General features: G+C 43.4%; 2 protein-coding genes and 1 long non-coding RNA gene across 10 annotated transcripts in view; 1 reads left to right on the top strand and 2 right to left on the bottom strand.

The window, feature by feature from the left end:
- Positions 1-5,000, bottom strand: part of ZNF654 (zinc finger protein 654) — a 36,083-nt gene extending 31,083 nt beyond the window's left edge. The window contains exon 1 of one of the 2 annotated variants that reach the window (XM_040583038.1): positions 4,836-5,000. In XM_040583038.1, coding sequence (XP_040438972.1) covers positions 4,836-4,967 — 132 coding nt within the window. In that variant the 5' untranslated portion in view covers positions 4,968-5,000. Of the gene's footprint in view, positions 1-4,632; positions 4,715-4,835 lie in introns of those variants that run through there. The other variant, XM_040583039.1, reaches the window with a different exon arrangement.
- Positions 5,001-5,500: 500 nt separating this feature from the next.
- Positions 5,501-12,792, top strand: CGGBP1 (CGG triplet repeat binding protein 1). Of its 7 annotated transcripts, XR_005826233.1 has the most exons (3): positions 5,505-5,629; positions 8,054-9,044; positions 10,590-12,792. XR_005826233.1 is itself a non-coding variant. In XM_040583042.1 (2 exons), the coding sequence occupies exon 2, from the start codon at positions 8,086-8,088 to the stop codon at positions 8,587-8,589; it is 504 nt and encodes a 167-aa protein (XP_040438976.1). In that variant the 5' UTR covers positions 5,501-5,546; positions 8,054-8,085; the 3' UTR covers positions 8,590-12,792. The 7 variants fall into 7 exon arrangements, 6 of the variants coding, with proteins under 6 accessions (XP_040438976.1, XP_040438974.1, XP_040438975.1 ...); XM_040583042.1 differs by having other exon boundaries at positions 5,501-5,546; positions 8,054-12,792; XM_040583040.1 differs by having other exon boundaries at positions 8,054-12,792.
- A 5,009-nt stretch (positions 12,793-17,801) lies between these two features.
- Positions 17,802-21,743, bottom strand: LOC121083591. Its single transcript, XR_005826423.1, has 3 exons — positions 21,618-21,743; positions 20,224-20,294; positions 17,802-18,485 (listed from the first exon to the last, which is right to left on the bottom strand). It is a non-coding gene; the product is annotated as an uncharacterized LOC121083591 (long non-coding RNA).
- Between the last annotated feature and the right edge of the window lie 4,987 nt (positions 21,744-26,730).

Here is a 26,730-nt window from a genome sequence, read left to right on the forward strand (position 1 = left end):
ATTCTTTGATACACAGGTAAATTTAGTTACTGTAAAGCATAGCTGGCCCTTTGCAAGTCTTCACACATTTAAAAACAATGTCAGCCAAGTAAGTCAAGAGTGACTTCCAACCAGGCTCCCAAAATTTGAGCAACTAACAGGTATAAACATCTTTATTCAGGAAGATACAAAAAAAAAAAAACCAAAACAAACCACAAAACAAAACCCTTAGAACACCACAAATGCTACAAGAGAAAACAGGTGGTTAAAAATTACAGATTCTGAAGGTAGAGAGAAAATGAAGGAAATAAGATAAATAAGCTTCAAAGAAATTTAAGAGATCACTTTCCACTGCTAGTAGTCATATGAGCTAAACTTTAAAACAGTATAAGAAAATCAAATATAGAGCCCAAAGGTCCAAAATGTAATAAAAGAAAAGTCTGGCATAACCAAAAGGTTTGTTTGTGGGGCTTTCCGTTTTGGTGTTCTGAGTTTGTTTGGGTTGTTTGGTTTTGGTGGGTTTTTTTAAATGTAAAAGCAGCTTAACTATTGACCTGAAGTTCAAAGTAAAGAGTCAAAAGCAAGTACTTTCAAATTTAAGCATATTACAAAAAGTGCAAAAACGTAACAATCCCAAAATCAGAAGCACAAACATTCAGAGACTGGCATATTTTTCTACCTTCATCCCCACAAAGCAAGGCAGACAACAATTGAGTCATACATCCATGTATTTTTCTTTTTAACTCCACTAAAATAAATCCAGAAATCACTATCTTTTCTAGTGTGTTACTCTATTTTACTTCTTGGCTTTAGGGTTCATAAACCCAAGAATTATTTTTCCGGCAGTGACTCAAGATACCACCGATTAATGTAAGCAGACTAGGTAATCTTTATTTCAAGAAGTTAAATCATACTGGGAGGCCATAAGCTGATGCCACAGTAAGAGTAGATCGAGTAGTGGTCACCCCTCACAGTATTACCTTGGCACTTTAGATCAGAGTGTTTGTTTCTGTCAGTACTGAAAAACATAACATCTTGTATAGTTATGCAGCCATGTGGACAACTACAGAAGTGCTGGGAGTAAGTTGTAGTATTTTGATAGTACTCAGTGTTATGAGAAAAGATTCTGAAGAGAAAATGCAATTTCAAGCTAGCTGAGAAAAGTATACCCACTTCAAAGTGCAACAAAGTATAAACTACTTACATTCTCCAGCTCACTGTCAAGGTCTGTTTCCAAATCAAGTAAATTTGGAAAGTCAACCTTCTACTTAGAAAAGTTCTTCCCCCCCCCCCCTACCAAAAAGTTACCATCTATGCTAATTTCTCCTCCCTCCATCATTTGTATTTCACTCACATAGGAATCACTCAATGGCTCCGGTCCCTGAGGAATCTCATGACAGAATTCCAAATCCTGCATGTAACAAGTTGAAACTCATGAAGCTCTTCCAAATGTTTAGGCTTGAAGGGGTTTCTGCTAGGTACCACCTTTCAAATGGGTTTAAACCTACGAAGTAGTTAGACGCCTTGCTCTTTTGCTTGCCAAAGTTGAGAACAGCAGACACTTTTCCCAATGTCTGAGTGGTTTCAATACGTGGCAAACTTCACAAATAAGAAGAAATGCCAGATCAGCAGTTTTTAGTAAGTAACATAGAAACAGCTGATGAGATACATAAGCTGGGCACTTATCTTCCAACTGTCTCTTTTCATTCCCAACCACAGAAATCTTGATTTTTGTTTCCCTCATGTCATCAATCTTAAATACCAATCTAAGAAAACCTAAGAAATCTAAGAAAAGAATAAGTTTTATTCCACTTTGCCTTAGAAGATTCGGGCTGTAATGACTCTGTATAAGCATGCACACCTACAACACAAAAACAGATCCTAGAAACTACAGGCGGATTTAGAGACTCCACGTTCCAACCTCATCTTGTACATGAAATTGTGATTACAGATATATTTAAGGAAAACACTCTGCTAATCCACCTTTTGTAACTGTTACTTAATCTACTGTCTGAGAGGTTCAGCTGAAATACTCCAGGCCTCAAGAGCATTGAATCTGGCTGTTTACAGCAACATTTTACCTAACACATTTCAAGGATGAAAGACATGCGTATGCCACTGCTTCTCAAGGTCTAAGCTACTCTCTTACTCTTTACAACCAGTGAAGTGGTCTTTGTGCTTCTATCTACAGACCAAAAAGGCTTTACACTTGGCTTCATTTTTCCTGTAGCCCTTACAGGGATGTGGATGTGTGTACACTTCACACAGTAGCATAACTATAAGCAATCTAAACGATATTCTTACCAGCTGACACCAAGCTTCATCACTATGACTGAAGCACAGCCATGTTATTTCAATAGGCGGTTATCCAGAAAATAAAAATGTTTCTTTGGGGTAGTTCAGACTCACAGTATTATCACTAAGCAACAATTTCTACAACTGCTGTTCAACTTTTGACACAAAACCAGGAACATAGGATGTGAACTCTGACATTTAGAAATGCCAAACAACCATTAAGACAAGCAAAATTGTGTTACCAGTGTGGACTGGAATGAGGTGGAGAGGCTTGATCTGCACAACAGCCAAACACGATGTTCAGAAGATGTGGATAGAAATGTACAAAGCAATAGGCTCTGAAAAAACTAGAGCTGAAGGGAAGAGTTGCACTAAAAAAATGTGTGTGTGGTGGGGGGAGGGCGGGAAGGGAAGCTAAACTCTCATAAAGTCATTTAGGTGAGGGGTTTTTTTACAACACATGTTATGAGAAAGAGGTGACCTAAGCTTCATGATACTTTCTGAAGAAGAAATTTAAGTATGCTTCATCACTTATTTAATAGGCTGAGGGCCGGTCAGCTGTCTGTATGTACAGGTATATATAGACCAGTATAATTGCACTGCTGTCAGTCTCGTGAGGATAAATGCGCTAATGTAGAGCATGCACAACTTCATTTGTTGTCAAGCCACCACTGTCACACAGCTACTAGCTTTTCATACAAGTACACTACACCAGTTAAGAACTTGTATTTATATAATTAAATCAGTAGAAGAATCCATTACTAAAAAACATGTTTAAACAAAACATGGAAGACTATATTTTGAGTGAGCACATGACTGTGGATCATACCAGGCCAATTTTTTTTAAAAAAAAATATCCCTGGAGACAAAGTGTTAATATATTAACTCACTTTCATCGGGATTATTTAAACTATGCATTATTAAAAAGAAAACTTAAAAGAAAAGAAACAGAGCCCTTTATATACTCTGAACATTGGCTGCCCATGCGGAGAGTTCATAAACTCGAAGCAAAACAAAGTAGGGGAGAGGGCTTGGCAATCTTGCTACACAAAAGAAACTGCAGGAGAAGTCAAGGTCAAACGATTTAGTTACTCTACTAGTAATAACTGTTATACAACTATTTTATAGGAAAATTCCTTCCCTGATCTCATCCTCGTCTGTTCCTTACTAACTCCTAGCTATGAAGCTATCACTGTGCCCACAGTTCCTCTTTAACACAATGAATTCAACACACAGTAAACGTAGCTACAAAAATCTAAGATGAAGCTCTGTGTTCAGGAGAAGCAAACATCTTAGCGACATGCCAATTTTATCAAATATGATTATGATTTCTTACAACTGTAGTTTACACTATAATTCCCCAAACATTCACTTCTTTTACTGGCTTCAAAATTTTTTTCACACATATTAAGTTTAGAGAAATCGCTGAACAGAAGAAAATATAAAAAGGAACGATAAACCCAAAAAGCAACCTATGGACTTACTGACAGTATGCCATCTGAGATGATTGGTATCATTTATTACAGTAGATAATATTTCAAAGAAATATTTCATTGAACAGTAAAACAGGATGAACAAAATAAGAACATGAAAACACGTTTATTTAAATGGAAGAAAACAATCGGCGTGGCGAGGGAAGCAGCCAAGAAGTCGATGAAATGAAGTAATGCCATGCAAAACACCTCTAGACTGCCTCGGAAAACAGCAAGTAGAGTGGCTGAAATCCACCCGGCATAACTAATGGTTCATCAACACCTGCTGATGAACGCAACTTGGGAAGCAACCTGTTGGTGCTCTTTCCTCTGCAAGGCACAGATAAAGGGGCTGCAAAGAGCACGAGAATTCCGGGCCCGTATGAAGAAACGCTGCTTTCCGAAGGGGAAAAAATAAATAAAAAATCCCCAACAAACCACACCACCCTGGTGTAATCCAGCAACCGCTACGAGAGCTGTCCCCGAGGCCCGCCCGCCCCCCCGCCCGGCTGCCCAGCCTAGGCAAAGCCACCCGGAATTGTTTTGCCCGCAGCACCGCCGTCCCCGGCGGCACCGCACGTGTCCCGGTCCGCCGGCCCCGGAGCGGCGGCGCCCCCCAGCACCGGCGGGACCGCCCGCCCGCAGCGCCCCCCACTCCTCCTCGCCCGCCCCCACCCCCGCTCCAGGAGACGCCGTCCCTCCCCTCCCCCACACAGGCCTCCCTGCCAGTCCCGGCCTCCACCCTCCCCCCAGGCCGGGCCGGCGGCACCCGGCGGCAGCTCCCCGCCGCCTAGCAGCCATCGCCGCCGTTCCTCCGCCCCGCCCCAGAGCCGGGGAGCGGGTCCCCTCCCCCAGTGACCCCGCCGAGCCCTGCCCCGGCACTGACCCCAGGACGCCGGGGAGCGGCCCGAACCCCAGCCCCGACGAGCGCTGAGGGGTAGCGGCCTCGGCCCCGCGGCGTGCCCCCTCCCCGCCGCACCGGGGGGACTCCCGAGCCACAGCGGGGGGACCCCCAAGCCCGCCGCGGCCCACCCCCACCCGCGGGGGGGAGGGGCGAGGAGCGGGCCGGGGGGGCGGGGCGGCACTCACCTGGCAGAAGCGGCGGCAGTAATACTGGCTGTTGAGGAGGGCCGGCAGCCCGGCCGGGAGGCCCGGCGTCACCAGTGCCTCCAGCTCCTCACTGAGCCGCTCCGACTCCTGATCGCTCTCGTCTTCCGCCATGCTGCTCCGGCCGCCCTGCGCGTACCGAGCACCCCCCCGCCCCGCCCCGCCGGAAGGGGCAGCCCCCGCCCCGCCACCTCATGTCCGGCCACGCCCACCCCCCACGCTCCTATTGGGCCAGCCGGCGTGTCGATCAACGGACAGCAGCGAGAGAACTCGCCGGTGACCTTTGGCTCCTCCCTTTCACCCGGCCCCACCAAAGTGTTCTTCGATTGGCGCAAAAGTCTTCTCGTTACTTTGCCCCCCTCTTGCTATTGGCTACTCACCCCGTCTGTTACACCGCCTTCCACCGCCTCCCGTCGACGACTGGCCGAAGCCCCCGTCCGCTAGACGCCGCCGTCTCCCTCCCGTGCTCTGACTGGCCTGAGGGCGCCTCTATCACGGCACTTACACCCGCCCCCCGCTCCTAATTGGGCAAAATAGCCGCCCATCTCCGTGCTCTTGGGCTGGGAAAACCAATCAGGGAGGGCTTGCTCCCGCTCGGCCGCTATGTGGCGGCGGGCAAGAGGCGGGCGGCGGGCGGGCGCGGCGGTTGCTAGGCGGGTTGCTAGGTCCCGCCTACCGCGGCCGCCAGGGTGGGTAGGTCCGTCTGGCTGCGGCGCGGCGCGGGGCCCAGCGGAGGAGCGGCGGCGGGGTGCGGGGAGGCCGCGCGGCCGGAGCGGGTAACGGCGCCCGGCGTGGGGTGGGCGGGGCGGGCGGCGCTGCCTCGGCGGGGCCCCTTCTCTGCCGCCTGCGGGGTCCCTGGAGCGGGAGGGGGCTGCGGGAGCTGGCGGCGGCGCCTCCCGGCTCTTGCCGCGGAAGCCTACCCCCGTGCCTAGCCGTGCCGGGGCGGGTCGTGCGGAGGGAGGGCCCGCACCTGCCTGCCGCCGCGGCGGGGAGCGAGGCCCGGGGTGCGGCGCCGGGGGCCGGGCCCTCAGCCCCCCGCGGGGCGAGTGAGGGGGAGAGGCGGGGCCGCCCCTCAGGGCCCCGCAGGGGTTAAATGGCGCCGGCGATCCGGTGCCTGAGCCCGCGGGGAGCCGCTGCCTCGCTTGCGGGCGCCCCGCTGACAGGGTGCTGCCCACCGCTTGTTTTTCTCCTACCCTGAGGCGCTGTGGGGCCCGCCGGCCGTCCCGTACACCCGTGGCGGCCCCGCGGCCGGCGGCACGCTGCAGGCACGGCGGGCGCTCCGCCCTGCCCGGCTCCCGCCGCTGGCCCGGCTGCAGCGCCGAGCGGGGGTGCCGCGGGCGGCTGTCCGGGCCCCCCGGGCTGCACCCCGCCTTCCCCGGCACTCCCGAGCCCACAAGCAGTCCAGGCACCGGTAGGCATCGAAATCCACGTCGAAACTTGAGACAAAAACCCGCACAAACCCAAACAAAACCCAGCAGAGATCCTGTGTTTCGGTGGCTGTACTGCTCACGGAGTTCCTACGGGTTTTGTTACAGCACGAGTGCAAACGTGTTTTGACGTCTCAGAAGCCTAAGCAACAGGTTTATGTTAGGTTTAGACTTGGTTTCAGCTTGATTTCAGGAAAGCTCACGGGGATCAATTGCATAAAACAACAAAAAGAATGGAATTGGTGCCAAAAAAAGATGTTTTCTTAGTCTGTAGTTTTATGTGGTATCAGTCAAGGCTTACAGTTCTGGAAAGTATTGGATAGTGCAGAAAACAAACTAGGAAAGGAGCTAATGGCAAGATATTCATCTCCTTTTTCTCAGAAGGCTGACATAGCATAACTTTAAGGAAATTTTGAAGACTTTAAGACAATTTTGAAGACCGAGTTATCTGTTCCTTTATTTCTAGACAAAGCAAAAGGCATTCTGGACAGCAGAAACTCCCTTCGGTCCTTAGAGCTGGACAAGCTCAACTTACCGTTAATTGGGAAGTTCTGGTCTTTTAGAGGCAGCTCACACCTACAGGCATTCCGATCTCTCGGTCTGCCTTGTAAGCACAGGCAGTGCAAAATTCTTGAAAGTTGTCCACGAGTAAATGCCCAGGGAACCTATTATATTTCCTCCAGGTATTTGCCAAAATAGATTTTTAAGAAACACCTGTTGCCCCTTTTTTTGTTAAGGGAGTGGGTAGTTAATGTAATGACCATTCATTTTGCCCAGAAAACCTCAAACCTGAACAGACCTGTTTCTTGACTTCAGCTTTACCTTCAAAAGGACTTAAAATATCTTGGTTGAGATTTATACCAGCTATTCCATTTCTTAACAACAGAAAAAGACATGGGTCCTGTTTGATTTTAAGGTGGCTTGACTAGGTTATTGCAAACTTTGGTCACATAGTGTCATTCAGAGTGATGTTACAAAGTGTCTGGCTCTCTTGCTCAGAGAAGCTGTCTCTTTGTAAACACAGGTTCTTACTTTGCATTGAAACATATGTAATTTTCTGTTTACATTAGGCTGTTTCAGCAGTCTCTAGTTGCAATGACAAAATGATTTGCTTTTGACTCTTGAGTTGAGACTCAATCTAATATTGGTGGTTTGAGATGGTGCAAAAAAGGAGGGGTGTTTCCAAATGAGTGCTGACAAAGCTCAGGTTTGGGTCACGTTTTTTGGTTTGTTGGTTTTAGGTCGTCTGTCATCCCCCCCCAGCTTTTGTAAGTGACAGTAATGGCTGCCTTGCCTGATACTTGGACAACTAGGCTTTTGCTAACAGAATTAATACACATTTTCAGGAAGTAAACAGAAAAATACTGACTCAACATAACTAAGAAACTGTCAAGTATGTTGAAAATACCAAGAAGAAAATACCCTTAATGCTAAAGAGTAAAGGATAAAAACTGTCTCCAACAAAAAGCAAAAAGCCTTTCTATTTGACTTTCAGTGATGAACAGATTGAGTTTTGAGGGTTCTGCTGAGCTTTGTAGCTGTAGAAACTAAAAAGTGGTTTACTCTGACCCGTGAGGAACTTCAGTCTCCTAAGTTCTTTGGACTTCAAGATGAAGAGCCTTTCAATAATGGTTTCATATTTGTATTTTATATATAATTATCTTTCTGATGTCAACAAGCGCTGTATTGGATATTGACTAGGCTGCAAACCAGCTGTTTGGTTGAAAACATTAGCATACTTAAACAGCAATTTTTAAATATTTTTTTTTTAAGCTTTCAGGTGGTAAAGTTGATTGAAGGCAGCAATGGAACGATTTGGAGTGAAGTCCGCTCCGTCACGTAACCGCTCGAAGACTGCTTTGTACGTAACTCCCCAGGATCGCGTAACTGAGTTTGGCAGCGAGCTGCACGAAGACGGAGGAAAACTCTTCTGTACTTCCTGCAATGTGGTTCTGAATCACGTCCGCAAGTCTGCGATCAATGACCACCTCAAGTCTAAAACACACACAAAGCGAAAGGCAGAGTTTGAAGAACAGAACATCAGGAAGAAGCAAAGGACTCTGACTGCCTCCCTTCAGTGCAACAGTACTGCTCAGACAGAGAAAACCAGCGTCATCCAGGACTTTGTGAAAATGTGCCTGGAAGCTAATATTCCACTTGAGAAGGCTGATCATCCATCTGTGCGAGCCTTCCTCTCCCGCTACGTCAAGAACGGCAGTTCCATACCCAAGTCAGACCAACTAAGGAAAGCATACCTGCCTGACGGGTATGACAATGAGAACCAACTCATCAATACTGAAGATCGTTGAGAATAAAACTGTTTTAATCATTGTTGTGAAGTTTTACATATTGATGGTGTGGTTTATTTTTATATTCATGCATATATACAGTGTTACATACTGGTTTTACAAGCTATTTTGTATTATTGTAGAAATGACAATCTGTTTGTGAACTTAGCGGTATGCCACAGACTGTTGCTAACCCTGCTGTAGACTTCAGAGCTACATTGATGTAGAACTCATGATGAATGTAGGGAACATACCTGGCATACAGCTTATCCGTGTTCGGTCCAGCTGTGACTGACGCTGAGGAAAAGGCACTTGGATGGAGGACCTCCCTTACCTAGACTGGATGTCTGCATACACGAGGAAGATGACACGATAGGGATTGTTAATCATGTCAGCTGATTGCTTTGTCCAGTATCCTGTCTGTGAGTCACCAAGAAGAAGTGCTGCACATTTGAAATGCAAGAAGCTGTAGAATGGTTTGTTAAAACATAAGCGCTTTGTTGGGGGAGGATTGTTGCAAATTCCTATTCAAGTTCGGTTTACATTCTAAAACGGGAATCGTTTTTTCTTCTACAGTACTCTTGTCCTATTTGGTGCAACTGTGGATGTATTCATTATGTGGCTTAAATGGCTGGTCTCTTGTATTGACCTCTGAACTCCGCTATTCTCACAACACTAGGAGTTCTGCAGATTTACCATGCCTGCTTTTTTAAAATCGCTGTTTCGTTGTCTCAGTTTGACATGTCCCCTTCAGTTTCGGAGACAATCTTTGAAAGCTGAGTAGACAAACCAGTAAGCGAGCGTGGTTTGCTGTGCAGCTGTTGGCAAGTGAAACTTATATTGGACCAAGATCTTAGTAGAGAGGATTAATGCTTTTTTTCTTACTAGCAGGGCAAAGAATGCTAAATCTAAATTGGGGGTGGGGGAGGCACTAAATTGTGGAGCTGGGAAAGCTTCTTCACAGTGCACAGGAGAAGAGTCTCCTCTACCTTTCCCTGAAGGTCCTCTACATCTCTGGCTTTGTCCTCAGCCTCTGAGTCAGGGGAGGTAAAGTGACTGAAATAGTTTTCAAAATAGTTGCTGTAAAGGCTGTTCAGCACCTGTAAGCGCAAATAGGAAATGATGTATACTTTGAAGCTATACTGGAATTACAGACCTAGACTGTATTTCTTACTCTGTGCCAAGGCCACATCTATTGGACTGGCAAAAAGTAAAATGGAGACACTGAAGAATTTCAGTGATGTGTTACCCTCTCCAAAATCTAGAAAACTATTACTGAGCTATTCCAAATTATTATGCCAAATAGTACCCTCGATGTAAGTGCTCTATGAAGTTTTTGAATGGCATGAGGGAGCATTGTGCGAAGTGCTGGAATATGACCAACTTCTGCCTGCTCTAGATCTGCTCTAGTTTTCCTTGAGGTGCTTTGGGTTCAGGAAGGTGCCAAGCATCTTCTAGCGACACAGAAATCCTCCACTCGGTGGACACAGTGGTGTAAGCATGCTTTAACTCCGTCAGGCGGAGCCAATTCTGTTCAGCTTCCTTTCCCCAGTAGATTTTCACAGTATCTGTTTCTCAATATTTCTTTTATTCCAAATACTTACAGCAATACTAAGTAATTGCTAAAACCAGACAAAATAACCTTGTTTTGTTTCTGTAGCTATTTCCCTAGCTATTTCTAGAGCAGTCTCTTTTGCTGGATTGAGAGAGACTTGCATACTTAATAACGACTGGTTTTTGTGCAATTAGCTTCTATAGAAATGCACTTGTGTTACATTTATAACCATGTCTTGTAGCCTTCTGCCGAGAGACCTGCTTGAGTAAATGCACAGAACTAAAAAGCAGAAGGTTGCGTACCCATGTTTACCAGTACGTGGGTACTCGGGACACTGCTGCACCTTTGGGCCCTGTTGAAGCTAGCGGGACTCCATGCAGTCATAGCAATCCTGCCAATGATACTGGTTGCTGGTTTAGAACTTCAGACACAAATAACGGTAGTATTTGTTTTTCTCTAATTCTAGATATCAAAACATGCCTTCCAAAATATTGCTTGCTATTGCAGATGCTTGGTTTACCTCAGAAGATGATGAACTGCCTTGGGCTAGAACAGTTTTACAAACATTCTTAAGCCAAGTGAAAGGTACACTGCCAACAGCCTTTTTCTGTCCTGACAATAATTGAAAATGTTCTTTTACAGCTGCTGTTTCTTTACAGTGAAACAGCATCCTTGCTTTAATTTTTTATTATTATTTTTTTACCTTGGAAATGCTATCTTAGTGTTGAAGCAAATAGGAAACAATGAAGTATTGAGAAAACAGGCTTCCGTTAAACAAAATGACCTAGAGAAGATGGTTTGACTGGAAGGTATGAATTTGGGCTAGTTAGCTCGGTTGTTGATGTGGGATTTTGCAGGCTGCACCCCATAACCATTTTATGTAGGATTCAGTGCTGTGTGGTTTTCCTTTGACTGACAAACTGACAGACATTTGGAAAAGCTTAATGGTAACATTAAATAGCTCTTGCACAACTGAAAAAAAAAATCATATTACTTTCACTTATATGGTTTTACATAAAAATGCAAGTTAGCAACATCAGCAGCTTTTATAAAAAAGAAAATCAGTTGTTTTCAATAAGGCAAAGCAGTATTAGAACGCTTAATTTCTAAAAAGCTTACTGTATGTATAAAGCAGTCAGTGTACAGAGCCTCAATTTACAGAATTAATACAATTCTGTAAGTATATTCAGTAATTATTCTAGTACCAATTTAGTTTTTATGCACAATTACTGCAGAGGGTGTAAGCCTGGTGAGGAACCTTATCAGTGTAGCCATACACTGCCAACTCATAACAATTTGGAAGCAAAAATTGGTCATCAGGATTTTGAATGGAACTGACTTAATTCCAATGCACAGCAGTTGTAGGACACTGGTGTCTTAATAATAGGACAATTTTGTTCAAAAAAAAAAAAGAAAGCACCATGATGCTTTTCAAGCTTTTTGAAAATCAAGATACTTATCCGTTGCAACAAATATTCATCATGGAGTAAACCAATGAAAAGTAAAGCACTTGCAGGACATCTAGAAAGAATAATGAGTTAGTGAGTTTGTGTTCATGGACGTAACCCAAATCGTCAACAGGACAGTAACACATTATTATTACTACACAGTAAAAATGGTTCCACTCAGTCTTGGAACAGAGTCCTGCAAACACGCAAATTCAAAGCATGATTTTGCCAGCGTGGCTATAGTTGGATGAAGCATAACCTTTGTTCAGTTGCTGTTGACCTTAGGGAAGATTTACAACAGAAGTTTTCTGGTATATAAAAGCCTAAGTAATAATTAATTCCTAGAACAGAGGCTGTGATTAAGTTGTTTAACAGTCTCCATGGCGTTTTCCTTTGTCCTGCAAGAACACTGCATTATTTTTTTGGTGTATTTCCTGTAAAAAGTACTCTCACAAGGGAGGATGGTAGCAATGTCTTCTGCTTTTCATTTTACATACGTATCTAGGGACAAGCTATAAGGGATGCTTTTTGCCAGGTGGTTTTCTTAATATATTTGAAGCTCTAAATGTAATATAAAAAAAAAAAAAGAAATATTTTCTTCTCTGATCATGTACTTATATTAGTTTAGCCAACTCACAGCTAAAATTACTCCGAAATGCTTTTGTTGGAACAACACTTACAAAGAGTAAAATACAAACAGGAACATTCTCTGTTATGTTACTACTTACTTGTATGCACGTTAGTTTCAGCTTGCATGTTCTTGAAAAAAAACATGATCAAGTTCTAGTATTTTAAAGCACTTTGAAGCCTGTAATTTGACAGGTCCCTAGAGGAGATGAAACATTTGACATAAAGAAAGGGAAAGCTGTTTTTCAATTGAGAGAGAAGCTTGGTTCTGCAAAGTATGGGATATTCTCATGATAGAAGGACTATTTTTAGCCAGAGCCCCTTTTAGCAATTCTGTTGAACTGAACAGTGAAATGCTTCCTGCTAGGTTTTGCAGCATAATGAGCTGGTTTTCAGGAAAAAAATAAAAAAAAAAAAGCTGGAAGTTTGGCAAGGATAATCTCTATTTATATTTACATATAAACAGAGGCAAGACTCACTGTTGTTGTGTTCGCATTGTACTCACTGCTAACTCTTTGTGTAATTTGAGTGCTTGTTGTCTTTGTACAATTTTAAGGTTGTGTCTAACTTTCAAAATAAATTTTTTTTAACAAAGCTTCTCACTGTAATAATGCTATTAGAGTTTAGTCTCTTTTGGGCTAGTGAAGATGCTTTATTTTTGGACTGGCGGTAGGGATGTTTTGCTGATGGTAAGTGACCACAGAAATGGTTCTTTTTAAAGAAGTGGAGAACTTATGATTAGATACTGGAGTGAGACTGAAAATACCTGGGTCCTGCAGTGCCACAAAACTTCCTGTTAGAACAGTAAGAACAGACTAGGTGATTTAAGTTTTTATATGAAAATATTATTGGGAGAGAAATACTTTACTTTGTAAAGTTTTCACTTGGTAATGGAAAAATGGTTCTTTTTTTAAAAAAAATAAATGAATTCCTTTTTCATAGACTTTATGGATGATCTCTTATTTTGCCAAGAAAGCGGATAAAGAACATTCACATAGAATGGTAATGTAAGATAGCAGAAATGGATAGTGACGGGAAAAATTAAAGTATCTACATGCTGCTGTTGTAGTTTAAGGTAGTATCAAGCTGTATGTTGAAGCAGTTTGTTGGTGTGTCTGTACAATCACACTGAAGTCTGTTTCTGGACTGGTTATACAGAACTCCTGCTTCCTGTCAGGTGTGTGACTTTCTTCACGGTGACAGAAATTCCCTGGTTATGCCTTCTGTTGCAAGTGAACACCAAGTGAAATAATTGTTACGCGTTTTGATATTGCGGTAAGGGATGTGTAGGTATAGGATCGTGCCAGCTCCCTAACGCTTTCAGGAAGGGCTTCTGCAATGTGGAAGAATCGGGTCTTTCCAAACTATCTGCAGAAAGATCACAGTTTCCTCTCTGTCTCCCTCAGGGACTTCATGAAAATTGAGCAAATACTATCAGCCCGTCAAAATTATCAAGTGTAGGTTGATTACACATTTCTTTTCCTGAATTCTTATCTGACGTGACATCTCACGATGGATCACCGATAAACTTGTGCAACCGCTTGACTCAAATTTATTAATCATTATTACTTTTAGATCACAGCACATTAAGATCAAGTTGCTTTGTCGAATGGAAAACCAGAATAGAAATAGACATACCCTTTTGTAAAGTTTTCTTGTGTGGGCAATTCTTCTCTGAAACAGCTTATGTGTACTGGTAAAATCAGCACACCAGTAAGGATTTGTGTGGAAGGCGATGCAGGATCGAGTGAAGTACATATTAAAGAGTAGCATTTAGGCCATGCTAAGTTCTTAACGATGACATTTTACTTTCCTGACGGAATCACACCGTTTAACCCATACTCAAGACGCAGTAGGATGAAGTGTACGTAACTGCTTTTAGGCCACATTTATACTGATAATGAAGTCTGACATTTGCATTTACATAGGCTGGAGAGCAGAGGCTGGAGGATAGACAATCTGTGGCAGTTCTGCTTAGGGTAGGGGAGGGAAATCCCACCCTCCCACCACTTTCTTTACAAGGAGTTTTGTATTTGTGGGTCTTCTGGTGGCAGAGGCCACCTCTTTTCATATTGAAAAGCCGGTAGCAAGGTGCAGGCTCTGAGACAGGCTGCGGAGAGCTACCGCAGCTGGCCCTCAGGCTTGACAGAGGGCAGCCCCAAGACCAGCGTCACCCCTGAAGCTAAGTGTTACCTATTTAGTACGCTTAATACAGTGTCATCCTATAAAATAAATAAAGAAGTCTAAATCAGAAATGATAACCAATTGCTGAATAGCTGTTTTGGTCCAAGTTTAGCTTCTAAGTGCCCTAACTCCACGCTCACTTTAGGTTTCAGAAGCCAGAAACATTTGAAGATCCAGTCTGACTAAACCCCATCTATTTTGCTGTAAGATTTCCGCCAGACCTGGAGGAGGATGCGAGGAACGCTACTGGTTTCAGTTGGTACACAAAGCCCGCGTTCAGCTGAGCCAACCAACCACAAGCAGTGTAGATTTATTCGTGTTTTAGATGTATCTAAGCTCTTAGCGCTCTCTGTGTGTCGTCTTCTGCCTAGTAGCGCACAGGAAGGGGAAGGAAAGGCAGGGGATTACTTAAACGCAGTGCAATGACCCGTACGCTCATGCTATACGTACCCCACGAGCACCCTAAAGTAATCTGCACATTCATTAGGACATTTCTACTGCCTTTCAGTGGGTACTTCCATCTTTTCCTCCTGTCTGATCCTTCTGTTCAATAAGAACTACTGTGTCCCTGAGGAAAATAAGGAAATCTTGCATTTTCTCCTAACCTACAGAGTAGCTTACAGCAATGCAGTGGAGAGAGGGTATAATTCAGCAGTTCAGGTCAAAGCTGGGAGAAAAATAATTAGGAGCTTTAGAGGTTCTTAGGGTTTTTTTGTATATTGGTTTGCCTGAAGTGTGTGGAGTTTTGAGTTTTTTTGGTTTGGGTTTTTTTTGGGTTTTTGTTTGGTTGTTTTGTTTTTTTTTTTTTTTTTTTTTTTTTTTTTTTAATCTGTCCTTCAGTGCACAGAATAGCTCCCAAATTCAGTATTAGATTTCACTGCAGGAAATGAGACCTCCTTACCTTAATTCTTTTGTAATTAGCTTTAAATTGCTTCCTCCCTCCCCTTATTTCTAAAGCCTGTCGTTACCATAAGGGGAATCAAATTAACTAAAATACCCATGCTTACACTTAATGTTTTATGTACAGCAAACCCCTGGCTGAACAGATTCCTTACCAACTCTGCACTGAGTGAACCGACACGATGCATCCATCCAGGTCGGGGCTCAGTCTGTGCTTCAGCACCTGCTTCAAGATGTGTTCTTTGATTTAACAAAGCTTAGCTCATCTTGCTACACTGAAATCGCCCAGGAAAAAAAAAAAAAAAAAAGCAGGGAGATGCAGAGAATCTCATATCCTGAAAAAGGAAAGGGCTTGCGTAGAAACGAAGTAGCTGATCTCTGCTTTAGCAGGGAGTCACTGTAGCCAGGCGTGAGAACGGGCTGCGGGGGTCACCCCCCCCCCCCATGCTCCCACAAGCTGCTGGTGGGAGCGACAGGCAAGGAGCACGTTGGGAGACTAAACCGCTGTTGTTCCTTTCAAATATTAAATCTTGTAGTGTTACGAAGGCAATTTTCAGCAGACTTACTGGAGCCTGCTAGCTAAACCCCGTGTCTCCCTGTGGTCAGAGCCCACTGCCTAACCACCTCCAAACAGGGAAAATGCAAGCCCAAAACACAACCTTTGTCTTGTCAGAAGGAAAACTGAGGTGGAACAGAAGGAACATTGCATAGATTCGTTATTTTGGGTTTTTTTCCCCTGCTTGCACTCAGTAAAGAAGCAGCAGATGTGACAAAGCTGACTGCATCAGGTGAAGAAAGCTTCTATTAACTGCAATCTTCAGGTCCAAATTTTGCTCCATATTTTTAGAGCCTCTTCCCAAAAATAGTATCCCACACCCACAGAACTGTGACAATTGTCATGTTTGAATTGCATTTAATTCTTTTAGTTCTTTAAGTGCTGGGTGTCTATTAGGGTTCAGCTGAGGTCTGATTTACCTCTAGCAAAGAAGTTGCTGAGTTTCTGCAGGTAGTGGCAATCAGAGCCATCTAGTGACATCTTTTCCTGCCATCTTCAAATGATACCTAGTCTTGAATGAAAAGCATATGTTCCTCCCTCTCCTAGTTACACAGTTTGAGATTGGGACTCTCGTTCCTTCCTTTTAAATAGAGATTTAATTAGTATCTACTATCCTTTGAAATATGCTTTCAAAGGAAAACTAGAATATTTTAGTGTCTCAAATTCAGGGACCAATTATCTCAAAAAATCAGGTTGCAAGTTGCCACTTGGAGATCTAAGAGATATCATAACTTAGTAATATCACAAAAAGAGGAAAGCTCCCAGGAATGTCTCAAGGAGGTAATACAGTCTTAACAAGAAAATATGAAAAACTCAGATTCTTTGCCATCTTCAGGCATGTTCTCAAAAAGAAACCCACCCAAAAGCACCCCCACAACAACCCTACTCCTAAGCAGAAAGGAGATGAAGGAATGAAGTGTTAGCAGCGATAGTAGAAGTCACATTTGCCAAAGTCTATTTAAGAAAGGGGCTCCAAAATACAGATGGGTGTCCAAGATATTTCCTACTAAAAATACAAAGCGAAGAATCCTCGCAAGCCACATGCAGTATATGGACGGCGAATACATGCTGCGTCCTGCTGCTGTGACCCACCTTGCCTCTCTCAAAAGGTCAATGTATGACAGTACCTGTCTTAGGGTTCCAAACACTTCCACAAAGCTTCCAACGAGGAATTACCCGCCTAGCAAGCCGATCTCGAACCACCATAGAGAACAGACAAAACCTTGTCTTACTAAAAAGCTTCAGTGAGTAGCAATGGACTCAGCCCAAACCAGTTCTTGTAATAAGAATACAGAGATTATTAATAATAACCAACTGCTCTTGAATTCCTGGCATGAGCTTTGGGTGACGCAACAACAAGACAAGCAGAAAGTACACTGCCGGGAAACGCATCCCTGAATGGTCAATTTTATTATCTAAGCTAGCTTTGCATTCAGCCACTAGATGTCTTCATTCTACAGAAATACAACCTGCGGTACTAGTACTTTATCCCAAGTGGAAGGTGCTGTGTGTGCAGTTATACTCAAGGAGTTGCCTTTCAGAAATATTTCCCTTTTAGGCTGGATCGTAATTTTTGTAAGGCTTTCAGTTTCTCCCAGATAGCAGTACGATTCCCCTGACCATCACACACTTAGCCAGATGCTTCCAACCATGAAATTTTGGAAAGCTGTTCAATTATTTTCTTCAAAACGGTACTTTGGAAAAATCCTGATAATTTAGATTTTGGTTAGAGCGTAATATGCATATATTTTGTATAGAAAGCTTGAAATATTTAGAATAAATAGTTCAGCAGGAAGGCATCTACAACAGTCACAAAGTCCAACTGCCCCGACCACAAGTTATCAGGGGCATTGTCCACGTGGCTCTTAAACACTGGCCGGCTTGGGGCATCGACCGCGAGGAAGCCTGTTCCAGGGCTTGGCTACCCTGTTGGCAAAGAAATGTTTCCTAATGTCAAGTCTAAACCTCCCTCATTTTAACTTAGTATTACAAAACTGCATTCATTTCTTTTCTGGACTCTGTTTGTGGTTGCTGGATTTGAATTATAAGCAGAAGCGATAACTGTCATGTACAAAGGTTCTGTTCAACCTTAGTTCTGACTTTATGAAGAAACTCTATTGGTAGAATTTTTGGGGAAGGTTCTGCTAAATGGTTCAGCGTTTTAGAAATATTTAGGGGGGAAAATTATGCTGAGGACATGCTGAAAAAGAACCCACAAAATCCAGACCCAAATTACTTGGCCTTATGTTATAAGGACTAAATAGTAGAAGAAATCATCTTTTATAGTGCAGATTATTTTAAATTATTCTAAGGCAAATTAAGACCATTCAGACACATTGTTTCTGACATCTACCAGCTTGAGAATAGTGAATTTGTTCAGCTTCTTAATTTGTTAATGTTTAAAGTAATACACAAGGACCAAACAACTTTAAAATACTGTCGTGCATCCCTTCTCTGCTATATCGCTGCCTGGAAAATCAAAACTTTAAATGCAGAAGCAACTTAAAAATAAATAAATAAATAAATAAAATCTGCAGTTCTGTTTGCTACACTGTAAGGGGAGCCAGAGAAGGGTGAAAGGTGTTCTGCCTTGAATCGCAGAGGAGTTCTGAGATGATGTGAAATGACAGTTCACGTTTCAACCACACTGAAAGAGAGCTGTGTAACCCATCGGATTTTTGCAGATGCTTCCCTGCCCCTTTCGGCACTGTCTCTCTGAAGAACTCAAAAAAAACGGAATCAGATCAGACGTACACCCCAGGTAAACCTGACAGGCTGCAAGAGGCCATCCGAACTGCACTTCCCAAACCTCTTCCCTCTACCGTGCCCACAGAACGAAGGCTCCTGCCGGCATGTTGATAAAAGGGATATTGCCGTACCTCCTTCTAGTAACGCTGGCTCGGAGCAGCTATCAACTTTGCGGTAAGATACGGTCTTATAATTCAACCTGTCTGTAGTTATGAAACATTGCGGGGGGCAGAACGGAAACCAAAGCACTGCTCGGTGTACCTTGGAGATAATGTGTCTTATTTTATTACCATATCAGATACTTCTGTTTGATTGAAGAGGATGACAGTGATAAGAACTGGCAAATACTCAGTAACTGTCTAGACCAGAACTCTGTCACTTGGGGACCAAATCCATCTTGCTTTGTAGCCAAAGATTCTGCCTTCAAGGGATTTGGTAGCATTCAAGCCTCTGCTTGAAATCTGGGAATCCCACTAGCTCTGAGCTAGGTACCATTTGCAGTCAAATTATCCTTAGAACATAATGTACCTTCAACTATTTAGCTTAACCTCGCCTAGTTTTCATCACCCTTTCAACTCTGAATCTCAACAGTTTTTAAACAGAGAGGAGCTCCCGATTTAGACGGATGTGATGACTACACTGTGCCCAGTATACCCCTGATATTTTTACTTCGTTTTGCTTAATGAGATTATTTTGTTTCAAGTTCTTCCCTGCTAATACCATACAGGAGACTGTGTTGGCATTGAAAGGCAGGCAGGCAGGCAGACAGAAAGGAGAGTAGCTGCTGCAGTGCATGTACTCAGCTGCTGTTGATACATTTCAGATATGTCAACTGATAAACTGATCAAAGTAACACTTGTTATAAGGCACTGCTAAAATTACACAAACGATTTGGCTATATGAAGCCCAGTTGACATGTGTGACTGGCTCTGCACATCTATAGCATCTTTTGACACTCCTTGTTTTTACACATAAAACCCATTATTAATACTAATCAGAAAGGTTAAGCAAGCATTCAGAGCATCTGCCTGGGAAGGGAAACTCAAGTGTTTAGTTTAAAAGACATGAATTGTCATGTCAAATGCAGCTGTTTCCTAGTGAGGGTGTGATCTGAGCTCACGGAGGCTACTGAACTGCTTTACACTTGATTTTCAAACGGATAAACTAACACGCTTCTGAAGGGGGTGTATTAGACCTGACAACCTCCTTCGTACCCTAACCAGAGGTTTCCTCTTTTCTGCTAAAAGCGAATGATGATTTCTGTTCGCTTCAAGCCTGCCTGTGCTCAGTCCCTCACACAATCACCCCTCTGCGTCCTCCAGTGTAGTTCATTAATACATGGACGAACTTCATTTATAATTCAAAGATTAGAAGGCTCAATTTTCCTACTAATGGGTTGAGTTAGGTAAAGGGAAAGGTATCTCCATTAAACCTCCCTTGTTTGCTTAAGATGACTATGCTTTCTAGAACATAAGAATGAGATGCTTAAGATGACTATGCTTTCTAGAACATAAGAATGAGAAATAATTTTTTTTTTTTTTGGTAGAGGAAAGTATTCCCATGGGTCTTTCCTTATTGCACAAGTTATGGGATACACACTTTCTGTTGAAGCCCTTACCCTGGTAGATTTTCCTTACCTGTGTGAGCTAATTCCCGGCACAGCGGAGCCTGGCTGGCTGCAGCCGGTGCAGGAACACACTCCAGCAATCTGAAAGAAAATGGGATTTTAGTCAGCCTGACCCTTGCTGAGGGGCGCAAGTTTGATGCTCCCAGGTGATGCAGCTCCTGCGTGGTACAGGTCCTTGTACCTCCTTGCAAGCTGCACATTCAGGTATCCATCATGACCCCCCATGCGTGTGACACTGAACACTGAAGACCCTGCACAGGACCTTGTAACTGGTTCTGGTCTCAGCTCAGAACGGTGTTAAAGTAACTAAATCTAGCTGGGAAAGCACTTGCACGTACAGAATATGCTTGGCTGACGGCGTCTCTACCATTGACTTCTCATAAGCCACCGGAGGCAGCAGATAGAAAAAAAGATGCACTGGCACAGAGAAGCACGCCCAGCCACGTTGGTGCTCATTCGTTAAGTTTATTTCATGTTTGTCTTTCTAGCGACAACCAATGAATACGAAAGGTTCTCTCTCATTATCAGGTGTACTGAATTTTTTTCTCCTTCTTAAAAAAAAATCCCTCCTACTCTAGGATACTACAGTTTACATTGTTACTTAATCCCAAATCTTCACTGACACCTATTCCTGCCAAATGGCCTTTGCAGGAAATCTGCGAAAGATAATTTTAAAGTTTGCCTGAAATATATTATTCTTTACAAAAAAAGGTCCCAAATATTTTGGGGTTTAAAAGGATTTTCTCCACTGGTTTTGATCCACTTAAATTTTCTTGCAAGTGAGGTGTGACTCGAGAGAGAGAGGAAAGGTTAATTAGGAATTTCAGGGCATGTTCATTGTGAATTCCTATACTTAATTAGTAGAAGAAAAAAAGGCTGGATTATAGGAAAAGGCTTTCTCTAGCCCAGTTTTGTAGTTCTTGAAGTTGAACAAAATAGTTCAAACTAAGAATTTCTCAAAGCCTAAGAAAAAAGTTGAACTTTGATTCCCTCATCTTTCTGATGCTATTGTTCTGGAAGGTCCCCAGCCTGATGACTAACAACATTTACCAAGGACCAGGTTCCTTCCTAGTAAAAATTCGAAAACCTAAAGCCCAAATCATTCAGCCGTCAGTCACAGACAAGGCATGGAAATGGACAAAAGCAATTCTGATCATTTTTTCATGCATCAAGAATTGCCTCGTAACAATTAAAAAATTAATTAAAGGCAGCCTCAAGTCAGGTTGCTTTGAGCCTCGAGAAGGAAGGCTCTGTCGCAGGCTCTGAGGGCAGCGTGCACATTCCCATACCCCCGAAAGGCAAGCACCGCTCATCTAGCAACTAGCTAGAGAGTAAAAAAAAATAAATTGCTGTATTTGACCGACAAAAAACCAAATAAATCATAGAATAAAATAGTGTGTTTACCTAGCACCCACAGGCTCCTCTCGAGGGATCCATAAATGGCAACTAAGAAAATTAAATCCCTTTTTCCATAAGTTAGGTTTCTTCTACCAAGTCTATAGCTACGCTGGAGAAAGAAAAAAAAGGAAAACAAAAAAAAAAGGGGAGAAAAACAGACAAAAAAAAAAAAGGAGGAGAACAGACAAAAAAAATGGGGGGGTGGGGGGAGAAAAACAGACCAAAAAAAAAATATGGAGGAGAAGAGCCAAAAAAAGAGGGGGGCGGGGGGCAGAAAAACTGTCCAAAAAAAAGGGAGAAAACCAGACACACACAAAAAGAGAGAAAAACAGACAAAAAAAAAACAACAACTGGGAGGAGAACAGACAAAATAAAAGGGGGAAGAGAAAAACAGACAAATAAAAAGGCAGAAAAACAGGGGGAAAAAAGAGAAAAACAGAAAAAAAAGAGAAAAGAGAGAAAAAATAAAAAAAGGGGAAAAAATAAAAAATAAAATAAAAGAAACAAGAAAAAAAGAAAAAAGCACTATAAACCAGAGGACATGGAAGACACGGTTTTAAGGGCCAAGAGGAGAGGATGGGTGCCCCAGGGCTCGTTGGCCGCGGGCACCCTGCACCCGCACTGCAGCAGCGGGACCAGCAGTGGGATGGGGGTGGATTGCCAGCAGCCGGGTGCGGGTGTGGGGCAAGGGGGGCCGTGGCTCAGCGGTGACGGGTGGGCAGCGGCGCTCGTGGGCTGGGAAGCGAGCGTGGCCCCAGTTTTCCCACATCCCAGAACTCAGTAGCATATTCCATAGGTGACCTTTCGGAGAAAGCAAGGCTGTTGGAGGCAGGTCTGCTTGACGGCAGGGAATTCGGCTTTGGAAACAGAATTTAACCTGATTATCCTGGAATTAATAAGACAAGTGAATGATATAAAAATATACGTGCATGATCACCACCACAGAGGCATGTGTGAAGATGAAGGAGCAAGCCCGTGGCACGTGTTGCCATAGGCAGTCAAGTTAAAAAGGGAGCAGCCCTATCCAAGCTCCCCCGATGACAGATGTGCTAGCACGGTTCGTTTGGGCTCTTAAAAATATACGATATGAGCAAAATTATACAAGCAATATCAATGCCACCGGAGGTGGTGTTTGCTTTTTTAGAAAACAAGCTATAACCAAGCAAACCGTCTGTTAGCTGTGGAATAGCTCCTCGTGACTTCGCTAGCAGCAGCGCAGGGAGCTGTATGGAGGGAAGTTTCTCACCGTGGTATCAGTGCAAGCACGTAACGCTTGAGCTGCTTATACCTTCCCTTACAGAGCAAGGGCTGCACAGCAGCTACTCTATATCCAGACCTCAGTAAGGCTTCTGCTTGGGAAATTTCTGTATTCCCACCCAGGACGTGGCTACAGGGTAGTTCAGAACTTTCCGTGCCCCCCCGGCTCACGCCTGTCTCCTCTCCCTGGGAGGTTCTGGAGGTTACGCTGAGCGGTGCGAGACAAGCATTTCTTCAGAGCAATGTTTAACAGCAACGAGGCAGTTGCCTTTGCAACTCCCAGTGCAACTGATGTGCCCCGGATTCCATGGGGATCAGCAGCCCTGTCCCAAGTGAACGCTGTGGGGTGTTATAAAAATTGCCCAGTGCTGATCAGGTGATTCTTCCAAAAGTGACGGTGGGCAGCGGTGCATACGTGGTTGTAAAAGCACCAGATGATTAAAAACAAAGGAAAACACGACATCCCTGCGCTGGAAAAAGCTAACAATGGGAGAGGTACAGCAGTTCCTGCACCTCTCCCTGGTTAATAATGATGCTGAATGAGTAAGTGTCACTGAAATCTGTTTTAAAACATTGAGAGAAATTGGACTTTTTGGACCTTCTAGAAAAGTTTTGGGTTTGGTATTGTTGGTTGGGTTGGGGTTTGGGTTTTTGTTTTTTTGTTGGTTTTTTTGTGGTTTTTTTTTTTTTCAAAAAGAGAATTTTGAAAAAGATAAAACTATATGATAAAATAATGAGATGAAGGACATCAGAAGATATCTATCCCTCAGAGACCTGCACATCCTTCTGGAAATACCTGTTACATAGGATTTTATCAGAAAGAAGGCTGCTGTCAGGGCACAACCTGAGCTTTATAGATACTTCCTGAAGCGTTATCATCCATGGCAATCGTTACTCAAGTAATTGAAACCTCTACTTTCTAATCTGAGCTTTTAGCTTCCACTTTCAGACTATTGATAATCATCTGTTGCTAGTGCGGTATGACCAAAGTAGATCTGACCTACTTGCCTTAAAACAAATCATGCTCTCTTTTAAACAGAGATGGAAGAGTCAAAGTGAAAGATAAGTGATCCTGCTTCACAACTGAAGTTTGTTGTGCAGAACGATCCTACTCAGGGGAGCAGAAAAGGGAGTAGATGGCTGGGCAGGGCATGCTGACCCAACACCTGAGTGCTACCTGGTCAACGTGGCCAGGATCTACTGTTAGAGCTATTTCAATATATTTGCCACATCATATACATTGCAATAAATGTGTATATATATATATATATATATATATATATATATATAATGTGTGTTTAATACATTAACCACTAACTTTATTTTATTTACATTAAATATCATACAGTGTGTGGAATGTTATATTAAATACATTGCTATTGCTCCTGCATCCCTATGGATGGTCCCTGGGAGAGTATCTTCTCCTGTACACCACAGATTTATTTATAAACAGGGGCTACTATTGAGGCAGTGCAGAAAGCAGATCATGAACTTACCTTATGGATCAGTGGAGACCACATAAGAAGTGCTGCACTGCCCGGGCTGGGTGCTCTGACTCTGGCAGCAGCAAGAAAGGCTGTCGGGGGAGAGCCCATGAGTGTGGCCGCTTGCTGTGGGCCCTTCCCCTCCTGCCCCCCCAGCAACGGAACAGCTGCGCTGGGGACATCAGCGTGGACATTCTTCCCAAGTCCTTTCAGTATGCATTGATGGACCTGATTAGTGTGATTTTGTACCCCGAGAAGTTTAAGAGCAGCAAAGATTACAATAGCTTTAAATGATCTTAAAGGGAAGTGGTGCCTTCACGTTAACTTAGGCAGTTGGGATGCCAAGTGTGGGTTATGATGAGCGACGTCTGCCCTCCTCAATGTTGCTCTGCAGCTGAACAGTGACCTGTGTGGCCGTGGTGTCCTACTGACCTAGGGCAGCTGAGCCGTAAGGTTGTTCTGCTGCCAGCTCCTCTCCTGGGAAGTTAATGAACTTCAAAAACTTATTGCAACACGAAACGCTGCAACAGAGGGAGCAACGTCAAAACGTATGGCTGTGGCGTGCTAGCAGGCACGGGATGTGCTGCGCTCATGATGCGAGTTTCCTTTGACTTATGTTCTGCTGATGAATGCCAAAGAGGTCTGAGAGAGATGGCAGCAGGAGACCAACGCGTCGTTCCCCCTGCCCCCCAACACCCCACCCTTTGCCTGTCACATTTTGTTCCCTCTTTCACCAGCAGACTGAAGGGGAGGCTTGTGAAGACTTCAGGACACGGTGCAGAGAACACAACTGCAGTGCAAAATGTCAGGTTGCTGTTTCGTTTCCCTATCTTGCCTTTCTCTTTCAGAAAAGCCTGAAAACATTATCACAACTTCACCAGAAAGTAAGTTCTGATTATTATTTCCTCTTTAAGAGTAAGGAACTACCTGTCCTGCCATGAATTTCTGGTTAGAGTGTTTTGTGCAGTCAAGACAAATTTAAACTCATTGCTAAACGACAATTACTTTCTTCCCATTTGAACAAAATAGTCTCTCAAGGTCACAGTTTTCAAGGCTAGGACGGTCCAGCATTCAGCAGCACTTGGAAAAAGCCAACCACGTTACCTCTGGGTGCTATATTCCACGCTTCTGACACGCGTTGTCATATCCCACTCCTACATGGCTTACACTTGCAAAGTGTTAGGAATCACGCTATACTATCGCTTTAACATAGGCTGAAGCATGGCTTTTACTCACAGTTGGTTGTTGTTCATAATTACAATTGCAAAAAGATATTGGAAGTTCAGAGCAGTGCTCTAATTCTGACCCTTCTTTCCTTCTGCCACGCACCACTCATCAATTACGCTTCCCTGTGCAGTTTTCCTTCTAGTATCCCCATACTCTGGTAGAATGCCCATGGAGACAGGGTTATCTCATGACATGCTGTACCAAGCTGCAGAATGTTTAAGTACATTAAGGAGCCAGTTGCTCAAAGAGAACTAACACTATTAAAAAAAAAAAAAAAGAGAAGAAAAGAAAGAAGAAAAAGAAGAAAAAAAAGAAAAAAACCCAAGTCAAATATTTCTGTACGTTAATACACGCTAATGCAATTTTTGATACCACTAGTATCTCAGAAGAGCCCCAAGAACCTGGAAACAAGACATTGTACATCATTTATGCTTCAGCATCCGTGGGTCTTTATTGTCTCATCATCATCGTGTGCACGTTTTTGTGCCTAAGGAGGCACCACGGTAAGTAGTTTGACCACCTAACCTTTGCCTGGATGCATTTGATTCCACTCCTTCTCACAGCTTCACAGAAGTTGCATTCAAAGCTCTATGAAAATCCCCATATAATTATCCCAACTGATCGCTGAGACGTCCTGATCGAGTGCACCAGTTAGGATACTGAATCTTTACGAATTTAATTTCCCCTGTGTATTGTTCCCTTCCAGAGACGGGGCGGGGCGAGGGGGGGGGGGGGAAGTAAAGTGAGAACAAATACAAAGTTCAGACTTCAGAATAATTGGAATTTTTTCTCCTGTTTTGCAAATAATCAAGTTAGAAATAAATAGGAGTCTCAGCCACTCAAATGCAGTCAAGTTCTATCCAGTTACATTTTCTATTCCTAGCTTTCCCTTTAAATTATCAAATAATTACAGTATTAAACTCTCCTGCTTTGCAGGAACTCTCACACAGCTGCTGGGTCCTAAACCAAGAGTGTAATTTGGGGGTCCCCCATATGTTAATTTAAGTGATCTCACATTTTTCTATTACAATCCCATGGATCTTTTTAATGATGTTATTAATTTCTTTTTAGGAAAATGAAATTTTTTCCTCTTCCATAAAATTTAATATGCTTGCTCATAGGATGGCTTTAGGATTTTCCATGCCTTTTTC

This window comes from Falco naumanni, chromosome 2 (assembly GCF_017639655.2).
Source record: "Falco naumanni isolate bFalNau1 chromosome 2, bFalNau1.pat, whole genome shotgun sequence".
Classification (NCBI taxonomy): domain Eukaryota; kingdom Metazoa; phylum Chordata; class Aves; order Falconiformes; family Falconidae; genus Falco; species Falco naumanni.